The 12804-nt window shown below is 66.1% G+C and overlaps 1 protein-coding gene across 1 annotated transcript; it reads left to right on the top strand.

Moving 5' to 3' along the window:
- The first annotated feature begins 1020 nt into the window (after window positions 1-1020).
- Window positions 1021-11101, top strand: CTSD (cathepsin D). Its single transcript, XM_074371395.1, has 10 exons — window positions 1021-1184; window positions 3232-3391; window positions 5290-5413; window positions 5967-6085; window positions 7363-7589; window positions 9282-9404; window positions 9787-9931; window positions 10017-10115; window positions 10197-10384; window positions 10537-11101. The coding sequence occupies exons 1-9, from the start codon at window positions 1117-1119 to the stop codon at window positions 10362-10364; spliced, it is 1233 nt and encodes a 410-aa protein (XP_074227496.1). The 5' UTR covers window positions 1021-1116; the 3' UTR covers window positions 10365-10384; window positions 10537-11101.
- Window positions 11102-12804: the final 1703 nt, after the last annotated feature.

Genomic DNA, 12804 nt, shown 5'->3' with positions numbered 1-12804 from the left:
GTTACAGAAAAGATGGGAATTCCAACTCTGCCTGCTGTGAGCCACAGAACCTCACCTTGGCCCCCTTGCCCTTGTGAAGTTTCCTCTGTTCACATCCTGCTCAAATGTCACCTCAGAGAGACCTGTCCCGCAACAGTGGTCACTTCTTGGCACATTTTCCTCTTAGCTTCCTCCTCCACCTTCTCTGAAATGACCTGTCCAAATTCCTCTCCTCTATTAACACCTGGCCCCGCTCTGGCTAGGATGAGGGCAGAGGGATGGATCTGGCCCTCTCCCTGAGCAGCCAGGGATCCTGGCAGGAAGGATGGGTGCGGAGGGCTCACTGTGGCCTCTGCAGTGCCAAGCACTGGCTGGAGCAAGGGACCCCCTCTCCTACCCCTCTGATGCTGGTAAAAACCTAGCAGGAGAGGCCAGAGCTGAGACATACTTCCTTTTCCCCTTGCAGAGCATCCTTTGAGACCTGGCGCCTGTTGGGGTACGAAGGGACAGAGGAAGGAGAACTCAGGGTGACCCCGGGCAGGGCCAGGCCAGGTGCTGCTGTGGGGCGGGGTGCCGGGGATGGGAGGGTTGCGGACACTTGGAGAGGGAGGATGAAGGTGGCTGGAGCCACCAGAGAGGGTTCCTGGGAGACTCCCTGGGCCATGAAAGAGTGGGAGGGAGGGGGTGCCCAGGCGGGGCGCAGGGACAGGGTGGAGCAGGGGACCCCGGGGACCCGCGCGCCTGGGTCTGGGAAGGAGCCACGGCTCCGGCGGCCTCGCCCGGCTGAGGCGACCGGGGGTCTCCAGGCCCGCTCCCCTTCGGCTCAGACCCGGAAGCTGCCCGGGCCCGCCTTCACAAACAGCCCGGCGCCCCCGTCTCCGTGGTTCCCGGTGTCAGGTGCGGGGACGGGCGCGCCCCCGAGCGCCGTGCGCGGGCCCGAGTGGGCGCGTCCGCTCCCGGCCCGGGGTCGCCCCGCCCCGGCCCCGCCCCGGCCCCGCCCCCGCGCCGCCGGCCGCGCCCACGTGACCAGCCCGGGCGCAAACAAGTGGGTCAGCTGACTCAGCTCGACTGCGCCGTCATCCCGGCTATAAGCGCCCGACCTCCTGGGCCCTCAGCTTCGACCCGACCGCCGCCGCCATGCAGCCCTCCGGCCTGCTGCTGCTCGTCCTCGGCCTGCTGGCCGCGCCCGCCGCCGCGCTGGTCAGGTGAGCCCCGTCCCTCCCGCGCCCCGCCGACTCCCGTGCACCCCCGTGCACCCCCGTGCGCCCTGCATGGGATGCCGCTGTGCCGCCCCCGCGGTGTCCTGCAGGGCCCACCCTCGGGCGGGGCTGGGGAACTCTGCAGGTATGGGGCTCGCTCAGGGCCCCTGCCAGCCCAGAGACCCGTTCTCTCTACCGCTGTGGGAGCCTGGGGGACAGAAGGATGCACGAGGGAGGGTGGCTGTGATTCAGGGCTGACCCAGCCTCCCCAGGACAGACAGGGCGGGGGCCTGCACACGGTGCCCGCAGGTGGGTGGAAGTCGGGAGGCCCAGGTGTAGGCCTCAGAGCTCCCTGAGCTGGGCAAGTCAGTTTTCCTTCTAGGGCTCCCTTTGCCAGCGGTGAACTGGGAGTGGCATCACCTGATTTGTCCCGTGGGATCTTTACACGGGCCCTGGGCCAAGCTGGGAGACCCTCTGGACACCAGGAGGCCCACATGTCCCAGAGACCAGAGGGAGTTAGCCTGAGGGGTCTGGGGGAGGGGCCCCGCTGGCACCAGGCAGTGGGCACCTTCCCCCACTCTGGGGCTGGGGCTCTGTCTCACCAGCAGCAGCTGCCCCAGTGAGGACCATGCCCTCCTCAGGCCTGGGATGGGGGCCACTGTGTCAGGTGAGGCCACTGACCATCAGGCCTGGACCAGGGCTGTGCTCTGCTGTGCCAGCTAGGCTGAGGGTCCCCCCACCCTTCCAGCCTCACAAGGCAGCCTGCTAGCCCAGCAGGGGAGGGATGAGATGCGTGAGCCCACCCCTTCTGCTCCTGCCCCCAACCTTGCACGGGGGCCTTTGTGCCAGGCCTGGGCAGGCATTCTGCCACCTCTGCTGAGGGCCTTTGCCTGTGAGCAGGTGGGTGAGGTCTTGGGGCTGCAGGAGCTGGCTGGGGGCCGAGTGGGACCCGAGCCTTGCCAAAGGGCTGGCTGTGTGGGCTCCTCTGTGGGCTGCGGCAGGTGTTGGGGAGTAGCTGCAGGCCTGAGCCTGTCCTGGCCCCACCCATGGGCCTTCTCTCAGGGATGGGTGGCAGTGGGGAAGGGCTCCTGGGCCTTCTGGGGGTGGGACAGCTGACCCCAAGCCCCTCACGGCTCCTCCCAGTCCTGTGGGACTGAAGGCTACTGTTCCCTTGGTTCATGGAGGGCGTGCCTCTCCTCCCCCAGGCAAGAACCTCAGCTCTTCCAGCCTATCAGCTCTTAGGCAGGAGTCTCATCTTCCTGGAGCACACCCTTGGCATGCCAGAAAGAGCCAGCTTGACCTTGAACTCCCCAGTCCCCAGGGCTGGGACGGTGTTTCGTCCAGTGGCTCTGTTTGCCCAGGTGGTTCTCCTCTCCTGCCTCCTGGAGCAAGTTCAGACACCTGGGAGGGGGGCCGAGAAGGACCTCTCACTCTGCCCCCTAAGTGCAGGACCCTGGGCTTCTTGCTGCTGAGCAGACCGCCAAGGCCAAGACCACCCAGGCCGGCATGTGTTCTGGAAGGCAGGCTGGAAGCACAGACCCCCAGGGCCCTTGCCCTCCAGGGGCCTGTGTCGTGAGGAGACCATGACTGGGTGCAGGGTGGCCTGGGGCGAGGACTGGAAGGAAGCAGGGTCATGTGAGGGGAACTGGTCAGGGACAGCCTGTCAGAGGGGCTGGAGTGGACGTCCCATCTGATAGCTAGGAGACGGCCACGTGGGAGGCCAGACCGGGAAATGGAGACCATCTCAGGGTGGGATCTGGGTGGAGAGTGGCAGATTCAGCCAGAGAGTCAGGGGAATAGGACTCCTCGGAGGGCTTTGAGCAGGTGTGACAGGTGACCACCGACTCCCCAGCAGCCCCACTGGTCACTGTCCTGAAAGAGACCAGAGTGGGGAGAGGAGACCGGCGAGAGTGTGGTGTTGGAGACGTTGGACCCGCTGGTGACTGCAAAGGGGGAGGAGCAGGCGTGCTAGGCCTCCATTTTGATGGGGGATGCAGCAGCCCCCGCGTGGAGGCCACCCAGCCCTAACGTGCCCCGACCCCTCCCTTGACAGAATCCCGCTGCACAAATTCACATCCATCCGCCGGACCTTGTCGGAGATGGGAGGCCCCGTGGAAGACCTGATCGCCAAGGGCCCCATTTCCAAGTACACCCAGGGGCCGCCTGCTATGACCCAGGGGCCCATTCCCGAGCTTCTCAAGAACTATATGGATGTGAGTTGGGCGGGGGGCGGTCAGCTTGGGGCTGGGGGCCAGGCTTGCTGCAGAAACTGCTACAGACAGGAGCTGCTCTCACAGAAACTTCTGCGTGAGCCAGCGTGGATTTTGGGAAAACACTTGTTCGCAGCCACTGGTGGTTTGGGGTGCCTCACTTGTGCGCTGTAGGGGAGGGGCTTCCACTCAGCCACGCCCCTTCCTGTCGGATTCCCGCCCCCTAGAGATTGAGGGCTCTGACCCTCTGTGTCCTGCCCAGCTCTGGGCTCCCCTGCTCTTGGTCCTAGTCCTTTGGGGACTCCGAGGGTTGGTTGGGGTGGCTTTGGTACCCCCGTGACATCTCCCCCACGGGCCACCAGCTGTCAGCTCATAGCTGGGTGGGCGTCTTCATCCTGATGGCCAGGCTCTGGGGGGTGGGAGACAGCTTCACCCTCTACAGATGAGGGAGCTGGGCGGGGTGGGGAGGAGCCCAAAGTCAGGCCCAGGCCGGCCGGAGGAGCTGTGGGGCGGGGGTCTAGGGGGCTTTGAGCTTCGGTCACCTGGGCCGGCCTGCCTGCCTAGGGGGAGCCGACAGCTCCGGAGCTTCTGGGTTCTTGCCCGTCTGGCTCAAAGGCCCGGGGCCTCCCAGGACCCGCTCCCTGCCCCGCCCTCCTCCTCTCACCACGCCCACTGCTTGTGGAGGGGACACGGTGGCGCAGTCCGGAGGCCACACAGCAGCTGGGGCAGGTCGTCCTGGCCCCAGCTCTGGTGACAGGCTCTGGGCCCCAGCCTGGTACCTCTGGGGCTGCCCGGTGACATCCTCATTGTGTTCCCCGCCCCCCGAGTCTTGGGGAGTCAGCTGCCATCCAGCCTGTGGTCCGCCTAAGTTTGGGACCGGTGGCCGTGCCCTCTGTCCTGCCTGGCTGGAGCCCCAGCCGTGCCAGGAAGCTGTGGCCTCACAGGCATGCGATCAGGCTGGAGGAGGGGGGCCGTCTACCTGGGGCCTGACCGACCAGGCTCCGATCCCCCCGCAGGCATGGAGTTTTGCTGAGTCATCCCCTCCCCCCCTTCCCGAATCTGGACACTTCTGTTGGGTCATGAGTCAGCGGCCACGGGTGCTCCCTGGAGCCAAGTGGCCGGAGTGAGACGCCTGGAGGGACTGGAGCTGGAACCCTGGCCTCGCTGAAGGCCCCACCTCCCTCCCCGCGGTGGGAGTGCCCAGGCAGGCAGGGCCAAAATGAACGCCCACCTGTATTCTGATCTATGAGAGGACCAGAGACAGCGTTTCCCTTGGAGGCTCAGAGGGCGCGTGCCCCCTGCCTGCTCACCTGCGCCCTGGGTCAGTACCCGGGCTTCCCCCAGGCTGCCTCTGTTCCCCCATGGATGGGAAAACTGAGGTTCAGTCCCGCGCAGGGAAGGCAGCGTGGCCAGTGGTGGGAGACTCAGTCTCCAGCCTGGACCTTCTCCCCTTGGCCACCCGGGCTTCTCTGCCTGGGGGTCCTCCAGGCTTGGCCCTGTGGGGCAGGGGCCTGTGGGATCTGAGGCCCCAGAGTCAGGCCCCGACTCGGCCCCCGTGCTGGGGAGGAGGTCTCCCCCTCCAAGGCCCTGGACCCCTGAGCACAGGCCGATCTTCCAGGCAGGCACTTGGACAGACAGGCAGTTGGACGCTGTCTCGGCCACTGGTTTTATCTTTCAAATGAGATGGTTCTTTCCCCAGCCTCACTCTGGTCAGGCAGAGACCCTGGAAGCCAAAGTGTCCACGGGCACCAGGACCAAGGGCTTGGGAGGGGTAGGTGGGGGTGGACAGCCAAGGCAGTAGGTCTGACCCTGGGCCCCTCCTCTGGCGTGGGCCTTCTCTCAGCCCCATGGGGAGGTGGGGCGCCCCAGCCGCAGCCCTGACAGGCCCCGCCTGCCCCCAGGCCCAGTACTATGGGGAGATTGGCATCGGGACGCCCCCGCAGTGCTTCACCGTGGTCTTTGACACTGGCTCCTCCAACCTGTGGGTCCCCTCCATCCACTGCAAACTGCTAGACCTCGCCTGCTGTAAGTCCTGCCCGACACCTCTCCCATCGAGACGCGGGGAGACCAAGGGCCGGGCCCAGCCCAGCCCCTATCGGCTATAGACTCGGAGGATGGGCTCTGGGCCCACTGCCCGGCCTCACCCGTCTCTGCCAGTCCTGGGGTGCCGCTGTGGGCCAGGCTGCTGGGGTGCCAGGGCAGAGGGCAGCCCCGGACCTTCATTGGTCCTGCACCAGCACCTCTGGGCAGGATGCTATTCCTGTCTCGGCTGCACCAGACAGGTGGCCCCTCTGCCCTGTCCTGCCCAGGGCTCCCCACCTCTGGATGAACCTGTTCCCGCAGCCTTGCTCCCATCTGGGCTGGGACCGGGCTGGCCAAGGATGGTGTAAGCTGTGGGCTGCGCCGCCCACTGGGCTGAGGCCGAGGGTGGGGGCCACTGGCTCATCCTGCCCTGGGAGGGCGGCTTGGGGAGAGGCTCCATGGCAGGCAGCTGGGGGCCCGCACAAGGCGGTCCAGGCCTCCCAGTGGAGGTCGGGGCTGGTGGGTAGCAGGCTGATGGGCTCCCTGGCGGGCGCAGGGATCCACCACAAATACAACAGTGGCAAGTCCAGCACGTACGTGAAGAATGGCACCACGTTCGACATCCACTACGGCTCCGGCAGCCTCTCCGGGTACCTGAGCCAGGACACCGTGTCGGTGAGGGGCCTGTGGGGGTGGGGCTGTGCCTGCTCCGGGGGTGGGGGGGTGCTCTGGGCCTGGAGGTGGGAGGGAGCTTGACGTGCTTGGCAGTGCGAGGAGGGGAGGGGACAGGACAGGACGGGGCGGACGGGGTCCCGTCGGGGAAAGGGGGCGGGGGGACACGGGGCGTAGTGACTCAGGCACAGGTGGGGCACTGGGGGTGGTCTGGGACCAGGACCTGGTGAGCGACTGAGCAGAGGAGTGGGGGAAGGTCAGGTTCCACTCCAGTGTGTTGGGTTTAAGGTGCCAGTTTGGGGCTCGGGGTCTGGCGTGTTCAGGGTCCGGCTGCGGGGGACGTTTGGGAAGGACTGGAGCCGCTGGCAGGGAGCGCCTTCAGAGGACACTGGGGAGGGCTGCGGGGCTGAGCCTGCAGGACGCGGCCTCCTCCCCTGAGGAGGGGCGAGCGGGTCCTCCTCACACCTCTGCACAGGCTCTTGGGTGGAGCTGCAGGTGCCAAGCCACAGCACGGGCCCAAACTGCAAGTTGGGGGGTGGGGGTGGGAGGCAAAGCAGAAAACAGTGCCCCCCTCCCCAGGTGGGGCAGGGAGGTTGCAGGCCTGGGGGTCCGGGAGGGAGGGCCCTTCCTCCAGCGGCCCGTTCCTGACAATCTTGGCGGGTCAGGGGCTCTGAGGCTCCCTGCGGGCCGTCAGCCTTCTCCTCCATACCTGCTTGTCCAGGTTTATCTGCGGGGCTCTCGGCCAGTTTCTCTCTGGGCTGAGACAGGATGTCCCCAGCGTCCCCCCTCCTCCCAGCGTCAGCCCCAAACGGCCGTCCCTCCCCACATCCTGCTCCGCTTCATTATCTTTGCGGCCTGTGCTCCTCGCTGCGGGGTGAGGGGAGCATGGCCTGGGGTCTGCTGAGCAGGGTCGGGTCACAGGGTTCCCTGTCTCCCAGGTTGGGCCGAAGGGCGGGAGCAGGCCAGGGTGCGGAGGGCCCGAGCCCAGCAAGGAGCCCCCCCTCCGTGCCTGTGGCATCTCTGTGGTTGAAACAGTCCTGGCGGAGTGTGGGCCCCACACTGCCATCCCCCACATCCCCGGCACTGTCTGGCTAGGGTCCCCAGCTCTTTCTTCTGGGCCCCCTGCCCATCTTGAGTCCCCATGTGTCAGGTGCTGGGCCACAGCGGAGTGGGTTTTGTAGCCCTAGCTGCCTGTGCAGGGGTGGGAGGTGGTGGCCCGCCTGGGGCCCAGCGTCGGGCTTGGCGGTCCACGTGGCCCGCTGACCCCCCGTGGCCCTCAGGTGCCCTGTAATTCGGCGGTGGCGACCCTGGGTGGCGTCAAGGTGGAGAGGCAGACATTCGGGGAGGCCACCAAGCAGCCAGGCATCACCTTCATCGCAGCCAAGTTCGACGGCATCCTGGGCATGGCCTACCCCCGCATCTCCGTGAACAACGTGCTGCCCGTCTTCGATAACCTGATGCAGCAGAAGCTGGTGGACAAGAACATCTTCTCCTTCTACCTAAACAGGTGGGGGGGTCCCACCTTCCCGGTGCTCCCTGCTGGCCATCGGGCCACCGCTCCTCACCTCTGACTGCAGGAGGGGTTGGCGCCCTTTTACAGATGGACAAACAGCCCCTACAGAAGGCTGTGTCTCAGTGGGGTCTCCCAGTGGGAGGTGCTGGGGACTTGGGTCCCGCTGGCCCAGGGGGCTTGTCAGGGCCCCTCGCGAGTCAGTCCACCAGATGTTCCCAGGCCTGTTGATGGGCAGACGTGGCCCTGGCCCCTGGGTCTCTTCCAGCTGAGAGGGGACAAGGCCACAAGCCTTGATCTATGATAGGTCTGTGGGCAAAGGGGCTGGGCTTTTCCCATGGGAAGTGACCCGGGGGGTGTGGGCTTCAGGCGGGGTGGGCACGGGGTGGTGCTGCATGGGCCCCCACCCCGCAGGTGCTGCTGCCCTGCAGGAGCTATGCCTTGTGCCCTTCCTGCCTGGGAGGGGGGTCCTTGGAAAGGAGTCTCACTCCTCTAGCCTCCGGCCATTTCTCAGGACAGTGCCATGGGTCCTGAAAGGAAGCCCCAGACAGGAGGAGTGATGCAGTGTCAGGAGGGTGGGCCAGGGCAGGGTGTGAGCCGGGTGGCCCGCTGTCCCTTGCTGCTCCTAGTCACCGTGCCTGCACGACCCCCTCCAGGGCCCACTGGGTGCTCGGGGTCTGACCAGCCCAGGGTCCCCTCCCCTCTGGCTCAGCCCCCGCCCTCGGCCTAGCCCTCTGCCTGGATGCTGCCCCCTGCCCCTTGCTCGGTCAGTGGCCAACACGCAGCAGTTGCTCAGGGCAGAGCCCCCCAGTAGATGCTGGGGTGGAGGTGAACAGGTGGGGCCGTTGCCCCGTGAGGGGCAGAGGATTCAGGAGGTGGACGGGGGATAGGTGTCCAAGCACTGGGACTCCCCGGGTGATGGCAGGAAGTGGGGGTGGGGTCGGGAGATGGAGGCCCCCAAGGGCAGGGCTGAGTGTCGGGTGAGGAGGGGGACAGGAGGTGTGGTGTGCTTTGCACATGTGGGTTTTGGAGGTGATGGGAGGTGGAGGCCATTGTGGTGGCCAGAGGATAAGGCTCGCTAGGTGCTTCTGAGGTCCATGGACAGCCCGGGGGACGGTGCTTAGCTCAAAATGCAAGCGTGAATAACAGTAGAGGCGAGGAGAGTCATCCAGCAGCTCAGGCTGGGGGTAGAGAAGCTGAGATCCAGAAGGGGAGTGAATCATGCAGCGCCTGGGTGGAGAGCCTTCCCTGGAGCAGCAAGTGCAAAGGGCCTGGGGCAAGAACAGCTGGCTCAGCTTCTCTCAGGGCTGCTCGACACCTCCTCCTGGAAGCCCTTAGATTTTCTTCCAGGCAGATGAGGTCTCCCCTCCTGAGCTCTGAGCCTTCACTTCCCGACCTGCCCACTGGCCCGACCCTGGCCATTCTCAGCTGACAGGGCAGGAGCCCTTACAGCCCCAGCAGGATCTTGCGGGGCTGTGAGATCAGAGCCTCTCCCTCAGGGGACAAGGAGGTGCCATCCCTTCTTCTGTCCCTTCTGGGTCTTTTTACTCCTGCGCTCTGAGAGGCCTTCCGAGATTGCCTCAGCCCTTCTGACTTGGCCCCGCCCTGTTCCCGTCCCACCCAGTCCTCAGGCTGGACCTGTGGTCCCAGAGTGGGCAGGGCAGCCGACTCCCTTGCCTCTCCCCTCAGGGACCCAAGTGCACAGCCCGGGGGCGAGCTGATGCTGGGGGGCACTGACTCCAAGTACTATAAAGGCCCACTGACCTACCACAATGTCACCCGCATGGCCTACTGGCAGGTCCACATGGAGCAGTGAGTACTTGGCAGGGACCCCTCACTGGTCCTGCAGGGGGTGTGGCTTGTGGGGGCCCCTCCCCCAGCCTCCCCCTCCTTAGGGCCTTGGGGGAGGAGGGGGGCTGGGCAGGATGGACCCTGGCCCCTGTGTCCCACTGGCCCTAGGTGCCTCTTGCTAAGCTCTTGGCCCCTGGGCTCCGGCCAGTGTCCTCTCCTCCTCATGGCTACTTGGGTGGCTGTTAACCTGTTCTTGCCTCTAGAGCCCTTCCCCTTCCATCCCACGCAGCTCTGCTCATGGCCAAGTCCTGCTGCAGTGGGAGCAGGATGGGGGCTCCAGATGGCCCTGGGAGGTGGCTCACCCCGAGCCCAGGCTGGGGGACTCACACCCCTTCCCCTGCAGGGTGGACGTGGGCACCAGCCTGACTCTGTGTAAGGGGGGCTGTGAGGCCATTGTGGACACGGGCACTTCCCTCATCGTGGGCCCCGTGGAAGAGGTGCGCGAGCTGCAGAAGGCCATCGGGGCCGTGCCGCTGATCCAGGGCGAGGTGAGCGGGCTGGCGGGGCGGGTGGGGCAGACAGGTGCCCCAGGCCGCTGTGCCCCGCATCCATGCTGTTCTCTTCCTCCTTCAGTACATGATCCCCTGCGAGAAGGTGTCCAGCCTGCCCGAGGTCACTCTGAAGCTGGGGGGGAGAGGCTACAAGCTGTCCTCGGAGGACTACACACTCAAGGTGAGTGGGAGAGGGCGGGCAGGGCACCGGCCCGGACCTCTGAGGCCGGCGGCCTGGGTGGTGACCGGCATGGCCGTCCAGGTGTCGCAGGCTGGGAAGACCATCTGTCTGAGCGGCTTCATGGGCATGGACATTCCCCCGCCCGGCGGGCCCCTCTGGATCCTGGGCGACGTCTTCATCGGCCGCTACTACGCCGTGTTCGACCGGGACCAGAACCGGGTGGGCCTGGCTGAGGCCGCCAGGCTCTAGCTGGGCACCCCGCTGGCAGAGTGAGGAGGAGAGAATGCAGGGGGGGGAGGCCACACCCCCACCTCCCGGCCACCCCGCCCCCCACACTCAGCTCACACTCACACTCACACTGGAGGCCACCGGCCTGTCGGGCTCACTGTTCTGTTCTGTGGTTTTCCCCTCCCTGGTTCAGAAACGCCGCCTGCTTGTCTGTCTGTCTGTCTGACGGAAGGACGGGCCCAGGGAAGAGACTCTGGGCAGCTCCAGGGCACAGACTCCTTTCTCTAGCTCGGAAGACCCCGTCCCCCGGGCAGTGGCCAGCTGTGTGTCGGAGGACGCCTGCCCCGCCGAGTTCTCTCCCCAGCCTGCGCCTTGGGGTCCTGGCTGCCTGGACGGTGCCCTGGGCAGAGCCCTGCCCTGAGCCGGGCTGTGCACTTAGCTCCTCCTCCGTCCAGCTTGGGGCCTGGCACTTGGCGTCGCCGCCCCCACCTGTCCATTTGTCCTGGACCTGGTGAGGAAGGGGCCGGCTGAGGCCCGCAGAAGAGCTGGCAGGGGTGGCAGGGGACAAAAGCCAGTCTTGTGAGGCCTGTGGTGAGGCCACTGGGGCCATCCTGGAGGCATTCAGGGCCTCACGGGCCAAGGTGTGGGACAGGAGGGAAGGGGCAGAGGGTTGGGAAAGCCTTCCCTGCGGCTGCCCCCTCTTGAATGGCCGGGAGCCAGAGTTGGCATGGAAAAAATAAAACTGGCCTCCTCCCGTGTGTGGGCGTGTCTTGTGCTCCTTGGGGAGGGTGGTTCTGAATCAGGAGGTGGGGACAGAGTTGTCGCGGTTGGTGCCCTGCTGCCGGTTCAGAGGACTGGCCCAGCCAGCCTAGGGGGCGCGCCTGGGAGAGCCCCAGCCAGGCTCACCGGCCAGGCCCCCTGCTCCGCGCACAGGCCCCCAGGGCTTTGACTCTGCCCGGCCCTGTGGCCACTGGCGGGGTCTGGCCCCTTCGGGGGCCTGGACCAGCGGCCATCAGGACGTGACCGTGGCTGGAGGCTGCAGGGTGGGGCCTGGCACAGGGCTTCTCGAGTGAGTATCTGCACTGAGGCACGATTTTCAGGCCTAGGCGACTGCCTTCCATGCTTTCTTGGAGAATGTTCCACGAGCAGCGGGGTCTGCAGTGTTCCCTGATCCCCCCGGGGCTCCATCCAGCTGGTGGGGCACACCTGAGCGGGGCCTAGGAAAGGGTTGACGGCCCCGGGGTGGCTTGCCCCCGGTCTGGGCCTCCCTGTCAGCCCTTGGAGGCAGTGTCTCCACGGCTCGGCAAGCTGTGTCAGTGCTAGAGCAGGCCTGCCTGGGGTTCAGGGCTCGCAGGGTCCAGGGATCTGAGTTAGGAATCCTCTCAGGCTAGTCACCTCCCGGCTGGTCTGGCCTGTTTGGCTTCAGGGGAAGTGGGGGGGCGGGGTCAGAAGCTGCACAGCCAGGAGGGTTTGAGGGGTGAGTAGGAGTTTGCAAACCCTTGATGGGGCAGGGGTAAAATTTTCAGGGATGGGTAGCTCTGGAGTCCTGCTTGAAGCCCGCCCCCTGCAGGTGTAGTGCCGCGGCCAGGGCCACGTTTGGTCATCATCCTGGTGCCTTCTCGCCCTGCAGGGTTAAGGCTGTCGTCAGCCTGGCCTCGGGGGTCCAGAGGACTGCACCCCAGAGCTGAGCCCTAGCGGACACTTACTCTGAAAGGCGTTTACCCAGAATCGCAAGGAGGATCAATAGCACGTTCCCAGTGTTCTCTGCACCTGAAATCCGAGCTGGGAGCAGGCAAAGCTCTGCAGGGCTGCAGAGCTTCTGGGGAGACTGTCATCAAGGCTGGTGCACTGAGGGGCCTGTGGGACAGAGCCGCCAGGAAGGAGGCAGCCCTTCCCTCTCCCGGCCTGCCCGCTGACTGTCCTGGGCTCTGCCTCCGCTCTCTGTCCCCCTCAGTCTCCCACCGCCCACAGCCAGCCAGGGCTCGCCAGCTCACAGGCCCCCTGCTCCACTCGGCCCGCACACCGTGACCCTCAGTGGAGGCTCAGTAGGGGCTCCTGCGGGACACGCGGTTCCCTCTTCTAGAACACGGGGACAAGCGCAGTGGGACGCCCCCAGACCCCTGGATGCCGTGCTGGTTAGCGTAGCCGGCAGGGCCCTGGTGCTCCCACCCTCTGCTGGGCCAGTGCCGCCCTGGGCTGCCCCGCAGGGGGCTCTATCCAGCTGGTGGGGATCCCTCAGGCCCTGGAGTCAGACTCTGGGCTCAGGTCCAGCTCCTGTGACCCAACCTGAGCCTGAAGCCCCTGTCTTTGGAAGGTGGGTGACAACAGGGCACTACCCGCTGCGGGCCTGACAGGATGAGGAGCCCCGCACAGCGCCTGGCATCCAGCCGCTCCAGCGCTGACTGTCCTCCGGCCAGCTCGGGGTGCTCTGCGCCAGTCGTGCGCCCGGGTGAGGACACCT

The sequence above is a fragment of the Camelus bactrianus genome, chromosome 10, assembly GCF_048773025.1.
Source record: "Camelus bactrianus isolate YW-2024 breed Bactrian camel chromosome 10, ASM4877302v1, whole genome shotgun sequence".
NCBI lineage: Eukaryota > Metazoa > Chordata > Mammalia > Artiodactyla > Camelidae > Camelus > Camelus bactrianus.
This window is presented reverse-complemented; position numbering and strand designations above follow the sequence as displayed.

Coding starts and splice junctions, on each gene's coding strand:
- CTSD (XM_074371395.1), top strand. CDS start 1,117: ATGCAGCCCTCCGGCCTGCTGCTGCTCGTCCTCGGCCTGCTGGCCGCG. Junction 3,392..5,289: donor TTCTCAAGAACTATATGGAT/GTGAGTTGGGCG, acceptor GCCTGCCCCCAG/GCCCAGTACTATGGGGAGAT. Junction 7,590..9,281: donor TTCTCCTTCTACCTAAACAG/GTGGGGGGGTCC, acceptor CTCTCCCCTCAG/GGACCCAAGTGCACAGCCCG.